Here is a 19,144-nt window from a genome sequence, read left to right as displayed (position 1 = left end):
TTCTTATTTTTGTTTACTTCTATTAAAAAATATATAGAAGATCACAGTAAAGTTGTACTTTAAAAGAACATCAAGGTTGCAAGCTTAAGAACTCAGAAGGTAAGAAGTGTCAAAATTAACGTTCCTCATGTAATTTTAATTTGTCCTCTTTCTGTTAGTGGACTAAAATACTGTATTTTCTCTTTTGCTTTTTGCAAAGAACTCTTAACCTCATGTCTTGCTTATAAAGGACAGCATTCATTGAGAGATGCTACTCAATATGTAATTACCATCTGATGTGCGTCAGATTTCAGCTGCATTTTTTTGCACCCATTTCTCATGAGAAATTATTTGATAGCTGCCGGCTTTCACTGGGTATAAAACTCACTTCTTCCCAGCTCCTCTAATCACACAGCCTCAGAGAATTTCACAAGGATGGTTTTCTGGTTTTATGGAGGTAAGGAGACAGGAAAAGTCTCCTTCCACAGACAAGAGAATGATGCTATAAAATTATCACCTAATTTCAGAAGATCAGTTTGATATGTCTATAGCCTTATTTTTTCAGATAGTCAGACCATTGCTTCAAATTACTTCAGTCCACTTATCTATTTCTGTAGCTGTTCTACACTTCCAAAAATCATGAAATACATATAATGGGCTCTTAGGAAATGGACACTGTGGAAAGGCCAAATTAAGTAAATTGCATAGAATCACACAAACATTTCTACTGCAGAAGGATAAATAGAATACACTTCTCCAGGGCACTTTCAGCTGCTTATATCCCAGGACCATTCTTATCTTCTTAAGGCTCCCTGCCTCATTTGCTGTACATCCTCCAAGTCTGCAACAAATGAGACCAAGGTTTAAGAGACAATAGCCTCTAGTAATACAACCTTGATTCATTTCCAGAGCAGGTCCATAATGTTAAATGAACACAGAAGGTTCATAAAGGAAAAATCACATAAGATTGATTATTTAATTAAAAAGTCTTTCATAAACCTTTATACAGAAGAAAGAACAGAACAAAGAACACACAGATGACTTAGCAATGTTAATATTACTTTTGTGCACTGTGTAATTTTTTGTGTGGCCATCTGTACAGTTGGTCATTATTTGATCAGGAAGTTAAACAGCTGTGTTCTGTGTACTGCTCTGCTGAATTCTTAGTATCACTTCATTCCCTCCCTTGTTCCCATAATCCTTAAGTGTTAGAAAGAAATCCCCCCTTCGCCATCTTTAATTGTTAGGATTTTGATATTGTAGTTTTTTCTCAGTAACTGGAGAAATGTAGCAAGTAACTGTCTTTCTAACCCTCAGTAGATATCTCCCATAAAGCACTTAAAGTGCTGTAGAAGTAGCCATGGGTTTTGAAACTCAAAGTGATTGTCACTACTGACTCAGCTTGCTAGCTGGATAACTAAAGTATGATATAAAGATAGCAGCATCGTTCCTGCAAAAAAGGGTTTACAGAACAACCCTATTACAAATCATTGTAAAAATCTAAATATGTTACTTTTACATTCAAAAACACATGAAATTGCTACAAGTAAGAGTGCAAGTGGAGCCCCAATATGACCCTTGTCATTTGCAAAAAAATAAAATCCATAGTTAAAATGGAACTACTCTATATGGCTTCCTTTCTCATATATACATATTTTTAATTTGGAAGTGCCAAACCTTTAAAAATGTTAAAGACTGAACATTTAAATAGAAAGCACTGCCTAAAGAACATATATTGCAGGATACAAAATTATGTAAAAAATAAAAAATTAAAAATAATTGTATCTATTTCCTATATTGGAAATAAAGTAAATCAGTTACTGCATGTCTACAATCCAATAAATTTTTTTTTTTTGCTTTGTATCTAACTCCAAGTTATCTTGCATGAAAAACAACAGATGAAATTAAATACAATTATCTATTAATATACAGTTGAACGGTTAACTAACTTACAGTATCTTAACTTAAAGTGGATGAAGAATATATATGGGCACAAGTATTGAACAAAAACTTTTAACTCACTTTAAAAACTATATGAAGACAAATCTAGATCTTATAGTCTTACAAAGATATTTCAAAGCTATGTTAAACATATATAGGATATAAAACAGCTTCTCCAATTATAGTCAATATAACGCTTTTTGAAAATTTGACTCAAAAGACCCACGCTATTTATGAAGCAAGTGCATATCTGAACTGAGAGCATTTCCTGTCCTTCACTATAGTTTGTAATTAAGTAAATCAATCTTTCAACATAAAGACACAGACTCCTACCTTCAGTTCAAGATCCATACTATCCTATAAACAATTTTGTTCATAAATTACTCTATAGTTACACAGAATATGCCTCAATGATACAGCTAACAGATGATGACTATCTTAAAATGTAAGAGGCCACTATAAAAATCTGCAACATTCAAGTGTTTCTGCAAGGAACACTGTGGTCTGAAACAGCTTTCAAGCAGTCCGTAACAATATATTATTAATTTTTTTTAAATATGTAAACCAAACCTTTCAATATTAATTCAAGATTCCATACATAGGCTTTGTAAATGGCTCCCTGAAGGAGCTACATTAGACTAACATGCTAGTTAAAAGGTAAATGTTAATCTCTAGAGAAAAGTTAGAACCTTTCATATATCATGATCAGGATTCTGCCACCTTGATGACTACATGACAGCCTTGTCTTTCCTGTTATATCCTACCACTATCAACTACTCAGTATGACTTCTATATTTGGATCCCAATGATACTGGGCAAATTTTATGAAAATACTTTCCAAACCTGTAAAATTCTAGAAATGAAAGAATACAAAAAGCATGGCTTGATCTGGCAAAGCTGTCACATAGACATCAATTTACTTGTTTGAAGAAATACATTTTTGGTTAAAGTTATTTTCATGTGTTTAAGTCCCTGTAGCATTTGGGGTTCCTGAGAGCTAATAAAAACATGGCTTTTAATCTGCAGACCTATTAAAGCCACATAATAGAAAATAGATTATTTTCACACAACTGTATGAACTTGATTGGAAAGGAGAATTTAGTAGCTTGGTTCTGCTTAGGCTCACTGTGTAGTTTAAGACAAATATTTCCCCTTCTCTGACCCTCTGAAATGTCCCCTGGAGGGGGCCATCTACTCCATTGATTCTCCACATCAATTACAGAGTAATTCTAAAACTTTGGAGAAGATTTGAAGGGCAAAGGAAAACTTTGGTCAAAAAAAGGCAAGGCAAAAGCTTACAAGTTATGACACCAAGTAAACTTATTAACAGTAGCCCCACCGTGCCAAAAAAAAAAAAAAAAGTAATTTCAAAAATAGTAAATCAATTTTACTTTAAAATTGCATAGCACAATAAATGCACGTTATTCCTTACAACAATCTCAGGTGATAAGGTTGCTGCCCCCATTATCACTCCTGGTTTTAGGGGAGGGTTAACTGTCTGACAGTCCCTTCAGAGAGCTATGGAGCTGAAGCAGATAATCTCTCCTTTATGAAGATCATAGAACGGTTCAAAATGTCAGAGAGTGGTTGAAGTGAGAATCTGCGGATCATCTGGTCCAATCCCACTGCTCAAGCAGGGTAAGCTAGAGCAGGTTGCCCAGGACCATATCCAGAGGGCTGATGAATATCTTCAAGGATGGAGACTCCACAACCTCTCTGGGCAACCTGTTCCAGTGCTCAGTCACCCTCGCAGTGAAGAAGTGTTTCGCATGTTCAAATAGAATTTCCTGTTTTTCAGTTTGTGCCCATTGTCACTCCTCATGTCACTGGGCACCACTAAGAAGAGTCAGGCTCCATCTTCTTTACCCCTTCCCTACAGATATTTTATATATATTTTGATAAGATTTCTCCTGAGCCTTCTCTTCTCCAGACTAAACAGTCCCAGCTCTCTCAGCCTTTCCTCATATGACAGGGACTCCTGTCCCTTAATTATCTTAGTGACCCTTTGCTGGACTCACTCCAGTAAATCCACGTCTGTCTTATACTGGGGAGCCCAGAACTTGCCAGAGCACTCCCGATGTGGTCTCACTGCTGCTGAGCGCAGGGGAAGAATAGCCTCCCTTGATCCGCTGGCTACACGTTTCCTAACACAGCGCAGGACACCGTTGGCCTTCTTTGCTGCGAGGGCACATTGCTGGTGCATGTCCAACTTGGCGTCCACCAGAACCCTAGGTACTTTTCTGCAAAGCTGCCTTCCAGCCTCACTGAAGTTGAGGTTAACAACGTCCGCTTCTCCCCTCTCATCTACCAAGCCAGGCATCTCGTTGTAGAAGGCTATCAGGTTGGTTAAACATATTTTTTCCCTTTGTGAATCCATCCTGACCACTCCCACTAACGTTCTCGTCCTTCATGTGACTCAAAATGGATTAGTTGTGTCATTACCTTCACAGGGATTGAGGAGAGGTTGTCTGGCCTGCAGTTCCCTGGATCCTCCTTCTTGCCCTTCTTGAAAATAGGAGTGACATTTGCTCTCTTCCAGGCCTCAGAAACCTCTCCCAATCACCATGACTTTTAAAAGATGTTTGAGTGTGGCTTGCCAATGACATCAGTCAGCTCCCTCAGCACTCATGGGTGCATCCAATCAGAGTGCATGGACCTGTCCAGTTTAAGCATTTCTTAACTTGACCCTCCTCCACCAAACGCACGTCTTCCTTGCTCCAGACTTCCCCTCCGGTTTCAGGGGTTTAGGATTCCTCATGTACAGTCTTAAACAGTAAAGGCTGAGGCAAAGAAGGCATTTAGTATCCCTGCCTTTTTGGTGTCTTTTTCCACGAGGACCCCTGCCTTATTCAGCAGTGGGCCCACATTTCCCCTAGTCTTCCTTTTGCTGCTGCTGTACTTAACAGAAGCCTTTTCTGTTGTCCTTGACATCCCTCACCTTATTAAACTCTAGGTGGGCTTTGGCTTTCCTAGCCCCAGCCCTGCATGCTTGGACAATGTTCCTATATTCCTCAGAGGTTACCTTTCCTGGCTTCCACCTTCTGTACACCTCCTTTTTATTGAGTTTTGCCAGGAACTCCTTGTTATCCATGCAGGCCTCCTGCTCCCTTTGTTTGATTTCCTGCTTGTTGGGATGCACCATTCTTGAGCTTAAGAGGAGGTGATCGTTGAATATCAATCAGTTTTTTTGGACCCTTGTTTCCTCTAGGACCCTATACTATGGGATTTTTCAAAGTCATTCCCAGAACCGCCGAATTTGGCTCTCCTGGACACAAGATACTCCCAAGATACATTAATTGTCCTCCTGTTCATATTCATTTTTAAATAGAATCTTTGCATTGGTGAGCTGACAAAAAAAATCAGAGGCCTCCTTAAAGCCTCTTCACCTCCATATGAGAATGACAGGAAAAACAGACAGGATACATGCGCTGGATGAAACAGCTAGCCAGGAAAAAAAAAGAAAAAGAAAAAAAAGAAAAAGAAAAAAAAAAGCCACAGGTTGATGATCAGCTTGCTTGTGTGATTGTGAGGCAGGACCAACCCCTGCAGTCTGTGCTGATGGAAGCTAGGACAGAAGCAGAGCAAGTCACATTTCAAAATCCCAAAGGACAGGCAGATAAGGAAATGACATCAAGGATAACAATTATACGGAATAAAGGCTTGAGAATTTATTGGCAAGAAGGAAGAATCAATGGGAAAACTAAGAAACAAACAGGAAAAACCTTCAAAATCCGTTATGAGATTGTAAGAGGAAGGACTGTGGCGAAACTCAAGGCTAGGAAAAGCAAAGGTTAGGAAGGAAAAGTTGTATTAGGCTGCAACGCAAGAAGTGGAAATGAAAAGTAACAAGGAAGAGAAATTTTGAAGTAGTCTTTAAGATACCGGAGAGACAAGACTGGGAGGAAGATGACATATCAGAGAGAGATATAGGGATCATTCCTGAGGAAGTAGTAGCTAAAGATTTTTACACGGTTTAATCAATTGAATCCAAAATACAAAGGCAACTATAAAGCTTGGCTTCATAGATATGCCATTTAATTACAAATATATTTTCTTTGATGAACAGAAACAAATCTGCCAACTTGAATCAACAACAAAGCTAAATACTAAACTGCATGCACTAAAGTATCTTTCTAGGTCAGAAATGGCATCTTTGGAACCCCAATGAGTTTAAAACAGAAAGAAAGAATAGGAGGATGGACTGACTGAACCACCAAGCACATCTACAGACCCTTTATTCTTCCACCAATTAGATTCAGATAGCAGCTGACTCTTTCAAGCTGCAGATTTCGAGGCTATTGAGAGTCCTTGGACACATTACATTCTTTACTTCAGTGAGAGGATCTATAACATTCTCCCAAGTAACTCCCTAGAGCAGTAAAAAGACTCTCAGTCTGCATCTTCTGCCTTCTTTATTCGAGACAGCAGAAAGACATCAAGCTACAGATGACTATGATGACACCAGCATATTTCAGCAGTTACACACAGCATAGTAATCACCTTGATAGCCTAATCTCAAGAACAACTTAACGAAATGCAGTTCTGGAGGTGCATTTTGAATTTTGCTATGCAGAACTTTCATCCATTCCTCTTTTAAAAAAAGATAAATGACAGATCAACCATAGTTCTCATGCAGAAAGACAGAAATTCCTCAAGCATGATCTAAATGATTATGTCCAGATTTTACTTCAATTGATGGACCAAATGAGCAATTTCAAGGCCAAGAGCTTCTGAGACCTGGCATCTAGCATCCAAATTGTCATAATGAATAGCCTGAACTCAGTGGATAGTCTCTCTATAGTCCTTGTAAGCCATGTTCCAGATACCAGGGTCTATCTACATGACTACTCCAACTGTGCTCCAAGGCCCACAGTGCAGTGCCTGTCAGCTACAATTCCATTCAGATTGCTCAGAATCATGAGTGCAGGTAAATGAGATGGATGATAAAAAATTTGTCCGCAAGTCTTTTCTCTGCACATCACTATAGATGATGTCAAATTAAAAACGTTTCAAAAACTTTTTTCCACTTCAGCAGAATATATGTACATGCTGCATAGTAAAAGCCTTCTCAATGATATCCAGAGCTGCTTAACAAGTGAAAGAATCTTTGCTTGCAGGAGTCAGTTGGGCAATTTCAATAATGCTGTAAGGAAGAGGCACATCTTCAAGTGGGACAGGGAAGAGATTTGAAAGGATGTTTCTTAAGTTATTTAGTGTACAGAATTTATCTCATTGATCTGTATTATATCCGTATGGCAACTACAGCTGGCAGAATCAAAAAAAAAAAAATCAGGGGTAAGATTCTTGAGAGTGGTAACACTGAATAGACTCCATGGCAATATTAAAAGCGGTAGAGATTCACTGTATCACAAAAACATCTTATTTACCCTCTAAACATTTGGCCTGCCTTGTGATTTTGTAGAAAACATCCTAAAGTCTGCTAATATAAATCAATAAATGAGGCACAGGTTACCACAAAATTTCAAAGTCAGTATTAAAAGTTGACCTGTTTTGGAAAGAAACATGATTACCATATAGTGCTATCTAAAGGATTTTTCAATCATCGTGGAAGGAAATCATGCTCCAAGATTGAAGGCAATTAACTCTTTAAGACAATGCATTATGACTGAAATAGAAGTGCTAAATTTAAGGAGAAAAAAAAAAAAAATCAATAGAAGCAATCTTTTCTAAAGAGTCCTGGTAAACCACCTAAAGAACATAGAACAACTTCTGCAGTCACTAATTGAGTTCCATAAGCAGAGCAAAGGGAAACATTTTATACTAACTGAAAATAGGAATCAGCTCAGTTGGCTGCCAAAGACAGAAACACTCCTCTCTCTGAACAGGTATATCCACCAAAAAGTAAACTACTCTCTTGCCAAAAAAAAAAAAAAACAAACATGAGCCTGTGTGAATTTTTAAAATGCACAAAATTCTTAGGGGATTCCCAATAGATTTCTGTTTGATAAACAAAATTAAAAAATAAAAATATAGCTGTTTACCTAAGCACAAATAAATGTCGATCCTCCAATTATATTTCTAAATCAATTATCACATTTTTAAAAAGTAATTGAGAAGAAGTGATTATTTAAAATAGGACTAAGAAAACAAGATGAAGCACAGCTTTCAAAGCCTTTCAAAAGGATTTAGCAATATATATTCCTCTGATACAGATGTTATTCCACAAATTAGCCATAACTCACACTGAAAATTTATGACAGAGGACTCTTCTTACTGATGCAAGCCAGCTGTCTCTCTTATCAATCATACATAGATATATCAACTTAATGACTCTTCATGGGGATCAAAAACAGATCTGTAATTTGAATGAATATGAATTTTGAAGAAACAAAATCAAATTTCTTGAGTTTTTTAAAACTTTATTCTGTACTCTCAAGTACAGAATCCTATTTATAACGTGCTAACTGCAATTGCCCTATCTTTTGACAGTAAACAAAGCTTATTATATCAATACAGAGTAAAGGGTTACAATTTGTAAGTTTGACTTATTCATATAATTGAGCAAACTATTTGTGCGTACAATTGTTCTTTGTTACTGTATTTACTGTTACTTTAAGAAAAGTGAAGAAATACTATCTTTATTAAGCAAAATCAAACCACAGACATGATTCAATGGCAGCTTCCTTTAATATCCTTCCCCATATGATACTTTCAATCTTTCAAAATTTAAGTAAGGATTATTTACTTATAATAATCATTTCAATGTTTTTCTGCTGAAGTAGTCCTTTAGAAGTAAAAGCACAGTTCTAAAGGAATTAATATAAATTATTTCCCTTCAAGAAAGTTTGTTTAAACACATACAATTTTTGCCTTACAAGATAACATATACAAACACATCAGCCTGTTACATGAGTTGAAATTCTGCTCTCAACATGAACAAAAAATAGCACTGCAAAAGACTCATTCAATTTGCCTTGTTATACCTCCTAAAATTTAGATTTTTCAAGAAACTTGCCAGATACACAAAGAATAGAGAAAGGGGAACTAGAAGTCACTCCAAATTGGCAAATGAGACCATTAGACCAGGAGAGATGAAACTCCCTGCTTGATACAGCTAGACCCTGTGATATTCTTTCCGTATTGATAACACCACTGATAAAGTGGGAAACCTCTAAACCAACTAAAAGAGGATGTCATATAAGCAGTGGAAGACTGTTTTAACTTGAGTTGCTAAGGCTTATTTTGAAAATTATTGAGGAAAATTGCTTAGTCAATTTTACCAAATAGCCATTAGAGTTGCCCAAAACAGACCAGCTACATTTATTGTATAGAATAAATCATACAGACACACGCACTGATTTCTTCTCTGTTCCTTTCTGTTGAAAGGAGAAAATTAAAAGTATATTAAATATTATTTCTTAAGAAAACACAATGATGCTCATCAACAGAAACCAAGTGGAATAAGTTTCCCAGAGAGAGGCTGTGCAGTCTCCACCCTTGGACTTTCTGAAGCTCTGACTGGATAAAGCCTTGAATAACCTGGTGTGACCTCACAGCTAACTCTGTTTTGAGCAGGACGTTGAATTGGATAATCCCATGAGATCCCTGGCAATCTCAGTTATCCTATGATTCTATGAACCAAAAAAAGAGTTCGGTGAGTAAAGATCAAATCAGTGCAATCTCTGCAAAGAGATAACACATTCCAATCCACACATATCAATAATGGATGCTAAAAAATGTTTTATATAATATTACGTGCATATATACCAAGGTACTTACAATCAAAAACTTTTCTGCTGACCCAGAATCAAATAAACAAAATAACAGGTTTCAAAATGTCAAAAGCATGTGGTTCTCCCAAGTTGTTTAAATCATGTTGCATAATAGAGGAGAAGAAGAAAAAGAATCTGGAACTCCAACTTACATCTCTCCATAGAGAGAATCAGAGCTTTCCTGGTAGCTTTGTTTTTTGCTTGATTGCAATAACAGTGCATATAATCAACGTTAATAGGTATAAATACCTCTGCTAAGAGTACCACCCATAACCAAATATAAGGAAAACTCAAGGATTTTTCGCTTGGATCTGAAATATGATAAGCATCAGACAATTGCTTTTGACTTTGTACCTTTTTAGCTTTTAGCTGTTTATTAGAATTAGATTATTTCTGGGTGGAGAAGAGCATACGTTATATACATTTGCTAGGATTTCCTGAAAGGCTAAATACAAATCAAAACAGAAAAATATTGCAAGTACAATAAAGCTTCAGCTCCCCAAGAATTATAGCAATGCTGCATACTTATTTGTACTCTCTTGAGTACAAAGAATTTAAGAGATGGTCTTAAAATGCAAATGGCATGTACTAGCAAAGGTCAACTTCACACATCCTTTTTAGCTTCGTTTTCCTCATTATGATTTTTAAAGGAAACGATTTATAAAAAGGGACAGTTAGAAAACAATTCTTTGGTTTTTTTTTTTTCACTAGTCTTTGTTTTTTCTTGACGTAGAATTAAACCATCATGTTTAGGTTATTTAGAGAAGAGACAAGACATACATTCTATAGCCTGATGAAAGATATATTAAAGATGGAGAAAGAGGAAAGCCCATCTCACATGCCTAAGCTCTGTTGTTTGCTGGTGCTGCCACGCTGACGAAGGCAGAAGGAGTGGTGGAAGTTCACAGGGAGAGAGAGGGAGGGTCAAAAGATCTTACTATGACACTGCCCTCTGTATTAGGGCTTACACTTAAAATGTAACAGCTCAAGGCTAAAATCTCTACTGCCAATCAGAGTTCTGACAGAATTTTTTCTTTGCCAAGAGTCTCCCTACCTCAGACTCAATCACAGTTCATGTATCACTTGCCCTGAATCTAATAATGCTATAAGAAATAGAGTAATTCTGACAGGAAAGAAGGCTAAGCATTTTCTACCAGCTTTACAATTCTCTGTATCAAACAGAAGATAAAACTTTTTCAAGTGATACGGCTTCACATAAATTATATATCCTTTCTATTAGTTCTGTCAGTTACCTCTAAAAAAAAAAAAAAATTTTAGAGCTTTCAAACTACAATTTGCAGGTATTTTCGGCCTTCTCAAGTTAGTAGCAGTGGTTGTAATTCAAAGATTTTGTACATAGAAACTCTACTTGTACAAACCAAACTCAACTAGTACAACCAAAAGTTTAAAGTTTCAGGTTTTTCTGCTTTAATCTACCTCAAATGTTGTCAGTCTGGCAGTATGACGCCACTGATTTTAGACAGCAAGTTCATTCTAGTCTGGAATGCTTATCTTAAAAAAACTATTCTACATGCTCTCAAGTCCAGGGATCAAAGAATGGCCTATGAACAATCCAGCTTATGACAAACACCCTTGAAAGATCTGGACTAATTGAACTCTCCCACTTCCTAAAAACATTCTTCCAAATTTTCTATGCTCTGCTGGTCACCTTTCACTTAAAAAAAAAAAAAAACCCACCTAGAGACAAGATTGTTTAATAAGTTCACAATCATTCAAGAGGAAAAAGCTTCAGAATCAGAAAATGCACGATGCCATTACACTTATTTCATTGCCAAAAAAAGTTTGCAAAGTTCAAGAGGAAAAAAGAGCTTCAAAGAAACGCAGTAGTACTTAATAATTGCCTGCAGGAAGTTTCAATTATAGTTTGAAAATATTAATTTTTCAAATTTTCAGCCCAAAAAAATCTTTTTGAATAGTTACTTGCTGAGACAAACAGGTGGAAACTACCACCTCTTACAGGGATTGTGCTTGAGCTTTTGTTTCTTGTCCATCACTAGAAAATTCATTTTTAGTTTTGTTCACTTCTAAACTGTCTGTAAACTGTTTAAGAACACTTTCAGTACATAATGGAAGTTTAACTAAAACAGACACATAAGCTTCCATGCAATAATAAGACTAATGGAATGCCCCATATACACAGTTTAAAATGGATTTTAGAACTACATGAATTCCTTGATTAGATTTGACTGATTAAAGCACATAGTATCTTTGAGCATTACTGTTACAATACCAGTGAAAGTAAATTAGAACTAATGTCATTAATTTCCTGTTAAAATATGTACAATTCTAGATCATGCTCTACAGTATCAGGTTAACAGTTACAACAACAGAAGAACAAGTCAAAAATTCTGAAGGCAAACACTTAACATAGAAACAAATTATACAACGATACTTATTCAGAGCTGAACACACTGACCAGAATGTTTGTTTTAATATCGCACTGTAATTGAAGGAATTTATGTTATAAAAAAGCAATTTCTTGCTTGGTGCCTGGTGCCATACAAAGAATTATGATTTCTCAGTTTGTGTGTGATTATTTAATTGCTGGAGCAAAATGACAACAATGGGAGCTTTGTTCATTAATTTTACAGGATAGCAAACAAAAGGCCTTATCCCATGATTGCTTTTGCATACACTGCTACCAAGACTGAATGTAGAAGCATCTATGTTAAGAAAGTAATGGAACACATTTATTCCTGGGCAACCTACTCTGGCTGACCCTGCTTGAGCAGTGGGGCTGGAGCAGATAACCTGAGCAGGTTCCTTCCTACCTCAACCACTCTGTGACTCTGTTACAACTACTATCATTCATGAACGTATAAGTAGAAGAAAAGCTGAACTAACTTTTCAGGAGGAAAGAATCATCTGCAAAAGGTTTTCCTAGCTACTTTAAGGAACAAAGTGACCAAGAGTTAAATCAGATTGGTTCAGCGTTGACACTTTCATTTATAAAAAGAGAATAAATCATTTCAAATAGTTTTGATAAATGTTAATGAATTCAATTTGTGAACAATGCAGTGAACATTAAAAATTCCAGTAAAACAAAAATCCAAGAGACTAAACATAAGTGAAGATGGAAAAAATAAGCTGAGTGGGAATTTATGAGTTTCTTTAATAAAATGGCTGTGTATATCTACTTAACTTAACCAAAAAGTTCCATTTTTAAATACAAACAAGCTATTTCACTAAGGTCACCTCATGATGACTTTTGATTATTTTTATTCAGATCCTCCAGCACTTTCTTAATAGCTTGGAGAGTCACTAAACTTCCACTAATTTTCATTCATGTAAAAATGGAGAAAAAGGAAGGAGCGAAAGACATTTTAAAATATCTTATTTAAAAAAAAAAAAAAAAAAAGCTTCTTAACCATGATACCACATCAGTATTTTTCTAGAGGTACCCAATGAAGTAACGTACCATCATTTCAAGAATTCAGAGGACCTATCCTTTAAGTGTGTGTGTTTTGCTTGTTTGTTTGTACAAGCAATACAAGCAACTTAATTTTGCTGTTAACTTTAATATTTAAACTGTAGCAAAAACAAAAACCACAGTTAGTTTTGAACCCCATTTATATTAGCGGCTATACTCTGAAGAGACTAAAGTCCAGAAGAGACCACATCCCGAGTACTAAGAGTAGTGGAATACTGGAGTATTTGAGACCACATCAGGAGTGCTATGGCCTGCTTCTAGGTTCCCCAGTCCAAGACACACATGGACTTAACGGAGCCAGTCCAGTACAAGGGTCACTAAGATGATTAAGGGACTGGAGCACCTGTCATATGAGGAGAAGCCAGCTGGGAGAGCTGGGACTGCTTAGTCTGGAGAAGAGAAGGCTCAGAGGCAATCTTATCAAAGTATATAAGTACCTGATGGGAGGGTATAAAGAAGACAGAGCCAGACTCTTCTCAGTAGTAGGTATCCAGCGCAAGGACAAGAGGCAATGGGCATAAATTGAAATACGTTTTAAAAAATTAAAAAAAAAAAAAGCTTTTTTTTTTTTTTTTTTAAACTTTAAGGATGATTGAACACTGGAACAGTGTGCCCAGACAGGTTGTGGAGTCTCCATCCTTGGACATGTTCAGAACCCAACTGCATACAGCCCTGAGCAACCTTCTACAGTTAATCCTGCTTTGAGCAAGGCAGTTGGGTTAGATGATCTCCAAAGATCTCTTCCAACCGCAGCCACTCTGTGATTCTATGATTCTAAAAGACAAGACATAGCAGATGACTAAGACAAGTAATTGACTTGGGAACAGGAAGGTGGATTTGCATAGGTTTTCACAAGTAAGTAGCTGTGATTACAGTTCAAGAGACTACTCTCTTTCTTCCAACCTCTGATAACTTGTGCCTTTCCACCTTCTCCTCGCACTACCTCCCGTTAATAAATTTTATACGAACAGTATCTTAGGTGGTGCTTGTCACCTGAAACTGTCAGTTGCATCACTTGATACGTACACTGCTTTCTGTCCGCCCTATTTAGATTGTAAACATTGAAGAAAGGCAAGCTCAAAACTTTCTGGATATCAGATCCCTTTCAAACTGGGTAAACAAAATCACTAGTCATATGTGGTGGGAGGCTTTTAGTATCAGTGAGAAGTTGGCATTTGAGAGAAAGAGAAATTAATGAAGATTTTTTTTACATTAGAGAGATGAAGCTACAAGGAATTATTTTTCACATTTTAGAATAGGAACATATTTTTAAAAATAATATATACATGTGCCTTAATACTTAGTTACACAGTTTTAGAAAATGTAAAAAATGTATAAACAAGAACAGCTTTGCAGACAATTTTTCCCAGTTCGGTGGCACTCACTTAAAGCTCTTCCTACACATAGATTGAGTGCCATATATCTTATACAGTTTGGGGATTTTAACATTTTACTTCTAAAAATGTATCAAAGAAGATATAAACAGTTCATATAGTATGTATTTTTCCATCAGGGACTATAAAATACACGTTTTACCTTTAATGTAATAGGATCAACTCATTAGGCTCATATACTGTAAACAGCCTGGAGATGTATACTAAACAAGCCACTGAAAACTCATACCCAGAAACAGATGGTGAGAAAAGCAAAGCTAAGCAAAGAGAGGCTTAACTGCAAATTCTATCCCACTAAGCAAAACGGTATTCACAGACATTTTCTTTGAAAAGGAACCCAGTGCTTCAACATGCAGGTTGAGGCAGGGAAGGACACTTCTGTGTCATTCATCAGGCCAATGACTACTTGGAGAATTGCCACCAATTAAATAAAAATACACCAGCATTCATGTAGAACTGGCACTAACTTCACACTGCTGTATGCTACGTAAAATGTTATGGCTTGGTGTCTTGCCAAGAGCAACACACTAATGCTTTCTCTGTTAAATTAAAAATCAACAAGAGATTTTAAAAAGGCCTTCTAAAAGAAGACAAGTAAGTAATTCAATTTACTCTGGCACAGTTCTCATTCAGAATGAGTCAAATTAACAATGCCTAGATAAAATATGTGAGAAAAAGTCAGACTGTTACAAAGTTTTAAGAGTTACCACTTTCTTATCCACCACAATAATATTCAAAATGGAAAGAACAAAAAAAAAAATCTTTTGGTCACCATAAAAAAGGAACACTGGCAGAAGAATAGTGCATTTTGTCCCTGAAAACAATGGTTCATAATCATCTTTATTATGCTGCTTTCCTGAGTGTGTGTGCTCCTTTATTTCATGTTGCAGCAAGATTTCTTAGCTTTAACCGATGATTTCATTGATGTGATTCAACATTTAATATGAATAAATTATATATTTGTAGAAAATGAGGAGGACTGTAAGGCCTGATACCAAAGGTAATCTGAACCCAACATTTCTCTACTTGCTTTGTTACATATTCAAAAAGAAATAAAAAAGGTTCAATTACAATAGTTAGTAGTCAAAGGAACTTCAAAGAAAGAAAAGGTATATTTCTCAGACAAGGATTCCCAATTTTCAAAATTAGTATTAAGACACAATAAAATAAAAATCCTGCAGCAGAAAAGAAGTCATATCAGGTTTTATAACAGTTCAGGCTCACTTCTTACTCTTCCAAGCTGTACAAAACTAAGCTTCTCACTAAATTGCTTAGAGGAACCCATTTTATCTTCTGTTTCAAGACCATATGGGTTTGGGGGGAAAAAATTGCTTTTAAGAGTCACAGTACTAGTACCAACGAATACAAGACACAATATTAATTTCCTGAGGGCCTCTAATAAAAAAGCCACAGGCAAAACAGCAGCAAATTAAAAAAAAAGATGCAAATATCACATTAAGGGCTGTTACTGGTTACCTTCTAGGAGCTCCATCCTCGTGTGGCTGAATAATCACCACCTTTACTGTGACCGATGTGCGTAAAAGGTCAATCATTTGTTCGTGAGTCAAAGTTGCCACAGCCACTTTACAGATCTCAACCAGGCGGCTCCCTTGCCTTAAGCCCGCCTTCCATGCAAAACCAAAGGGCTCCACATCTGCCACTATCCCTTCAAAGTTCACATGGAATCCAAGCTGGCCCAAGCCATTCCTCCGAAGGGTCATTTCCGTGGTTTCACATCCTCTGGTCACTATCTAAAGAAGCATCAGATTGTTAAGCTATTGTCAGGACACTCATTTCTTTGGATACACAAACAGATCAGTTTTCAGATATTATAAAGCCATGGATGCCTTGACGTTAAATATCCTCAGTATACCAATGCTAACAGTTATTTTGACATTTGTGGTTGAATAAAGTTTCCGGCATAAAACAAAATGAACAAAATACTTCAAAATGCTAAAACCTGACATCCCTGGAGCAACCAGCTGTCCTGCATCAAATTCCTCCTCCTTCCCCCACTTCAACACAAGATCATTTATATCTTATTGAAATCTTAACAGCTGCTTCAGCTTCAAAACACAAAGGAAGCAAAATGCAATCCTGTCAGTTACTTAATTCTTGTTGGCTGACTGACTGCAGGTGTGTAGGCATTTTTTCTTCAGTATTTAACAGTATGAAACTTGACAGATAAGACAAGTCACATTGAGTGAAAGGCTTCAGTTCCTGCAGCTTTTCTTCTTCCAGCCCTTAACAATGAAGATCATATTGATTTATTTTGTCTTGCAATCTGATTCCTAACTAGTACCATCTCCAAATGTAGACACCATTAAAATGGGATAAGATTGTTCATACCACTGGAAAATTTAGAATCAGAAAACTGAGATTCTTTGTATTCAATTAGAAGTAATTCTGTCATTGTATAGAGTAATCAAGAACCTTCAAATTCAGCTTTTGCTAAGCACATTTATTTTTATGCACTATCTAAAAAACCTTCAACAGTTTCACCCAGTAAACCATAACCATAAAACAGTGTGTATGCTGGGATACTCCACCAGTCCTTCACCTCTCAGAAGACCAAATTCTAGTTCACATTACAAGCTAAGTTTACGGGTTACACTAACATTCCCTTCAGTCAATATCACAAAACCAGTACCTATTTTAGCTCCACTGTTACACTTAAAACTAAAACTTAGCAATCACGTTATCAAAAAACTTTGTTTGTAATGCATATCATTCAAAGATCTCAAAGTGCTTTACAGTACTCCTGCAAGGCAAATATCTGCCCTTTAAAGATACATCTGTTAGGATACAGTCACTGCATTGAGAACAGTTCTGCAGCATACCTTATTCCACAGTTATTCTTGCTGCTTACAGTTGCTTTTACTAGGCATTACAAAGGTACACACATAACCCAACTTTAGGCATCTAATTTAAGATGCTAAAGTTAGGAGGCTAGTGTCCCTGTATCGTCACCTATATAGGACAGGTCTTTCCCAAGGCTGTTGTAGAGCTTGAGCTTAATGCAGGAGCCTGTTTTTGGAAGAGTCTTTCTCCTTCTCCACTGACTATGTGAGCAGGAATCTGGGGAGACTAGTTCCCTAGCTTATTGTGTGCTTCCCATAGGGGCATTATCCAACCTAATTCAGGGCTGCACAGCATTGGCAACTGTCATGAAAGTGTGTCCCCACCATCAACAAGGGAAACTAACCTCCAGTATAAAGCTGTAAATCACCTTTGTACACTTCCTGTTTAGACAAGCCTTTGCTGTTCAAGTCTTTTTTAGTGTCAAGGATAGGAGGTCTAATTTCTACTCCCTTTCCAAATCCACCGGCTGACTGGAAAAGCTTTAGAGTGTTTACATAACTTATGCCTGTACCCTGGCCAGCAGAAAGTCACTGTTACTCTGTAAGTAACAGCACTAAGGCAATAAGTTACAGCCTTAATAAGTTTTAAAGCACGAGTACTATTGCCTTTACACAATATTTTCCATATGGTATCTGTCATCCAGTAGAAAAAATGAGAAACTATACATATGAGAATAAAACACCACAGGACAATAAGTTATTGTATAATTGCTGATCTGAGGGAGCTGATCCATGCTCGTTCTTTTAACCTGCAGTAAACTCAAGGTAATGAAATCCAGTTACCCTCCATTTATTAAGAGCTAATCTTCACTGTGTTCTGAAGTACTTAAACAACTTGAAAGGGCCTGATACTCTGAGAATCATTGCTTGGCAAATTCAGGCTACTTAAACTGCAGCAAGTTGAGTTCCTAGAGCCTCCAGTTATTTCTGAAAATATAGGCTTCGAAGTTCAAATGTGAAAGTCGTTACTGAGATGTCCAAAACATATTTTGTAGTTTTTGCTTAAAAATAGCATTCTGGATCTTTCTTTCGAAAAACAGCAGTGATTTCCTTTGTCATTATTCAGCTCTAAGTTACTGGTTTCTTTTAGACGCTTTCCATTTTAAACGCAACTTTCATTAACATTTAGTAAGTGCAAGGTATATTAATGCCAAATCAAAAAGTTTCCTTAAATTATTATAAAGATAATCTGATGTTTCTAACATAATTATGCATATAGGATTAGAGTAATTTAAAAAGCTGAAAACTTTAAACTTTAACTCTTTCTTTCCAGCTCTGACCTTCATCAGTCTTGACTAATTTTCAGCAGTCTGTTTCATAATTTATAAACTAGAAAAGTGAAAAGTTAAAATGTTCAGGTCCTCTAAAGTTTCCCTGCACTTCTGTCACAAGTTTCTAAAATATATACAATATTTAGTCATGCAGTGAAATGGAGAGTCAGGAGCCCAGTTGAGAGATGGAATTTATCTTTAACAAAGTATAAAAAAATTCTTATTCTGAGGCAGATGCCTCTTTGTTGTTACGTTATGATTACAGGATATTGCCAAGGATAAATACACTAGCTAAAATGTTTGTATTTCCCCAACTTAGAGCTTTCAGAACTCATGCAAGTTAGTTAAACAATTAAAGGTTAAAAGAGAAAGAAGATAAACGTTCCTGCCATAGATTCAGATCTTTTCAAAGCAAGGTAAAAAGGAATCCAGGAGACCTCAAGCCCTCCAAGGTAAAACCCTTAAAAGGTGACACTAAGTTACATAGTAATGTCACATGAAACACAGTGTTGCT

The 19,144-nt window shown here is 36.4% G+C and overlaps 1 protein-coding gene across 8 annotated transcripts in view; it reads right to left on the bottom strand.

The window, feature by feature from the left end:
* SIPA1L2 (signal induced proliferation associated 1 like 2) overlaps positions 1 to 19,144 on the bottom strand; it is a 159,884-nt gene that overhangs the window by 40,634 nt on the left and 100,106 nt on the right. For all 8 annotated transcript variants that reach the window (XM_068939019.1, XM_068939021.1, XM_068939024.1 and 5 more), the window contains exon 10: positions 15,975 to 16,249. In XM_068939019.1, coding sequence (XP_068795120.1) covers positions 15,975 to 16,249 — 275 coding nt within the window. The remainder of the gene's footprint in view (positions 1 to 15,974; positions 16,250 to 19,144) is intronic.

This window comes from Struthio camelus, chromosome 3 (genome assembly GCF_040807025.1).
Source record: "Struthio camelus isolate bStrCam1 chromosome 3, bStrCam1.hap1, whole genome shotgun sequence".
Classification (NCBI taxonomy): domain Eukaryota; kingdom Metazoa; phylum Chordata; class Aves; order Struthioniformes; family Struthionidae; genus Struthio; species Struthio camelus.
The sequence above is the reverse complement of the archived record's forward strand: the minus strand, read 5'-3'. Positions and strand labels throughout refer to the sequence as shown.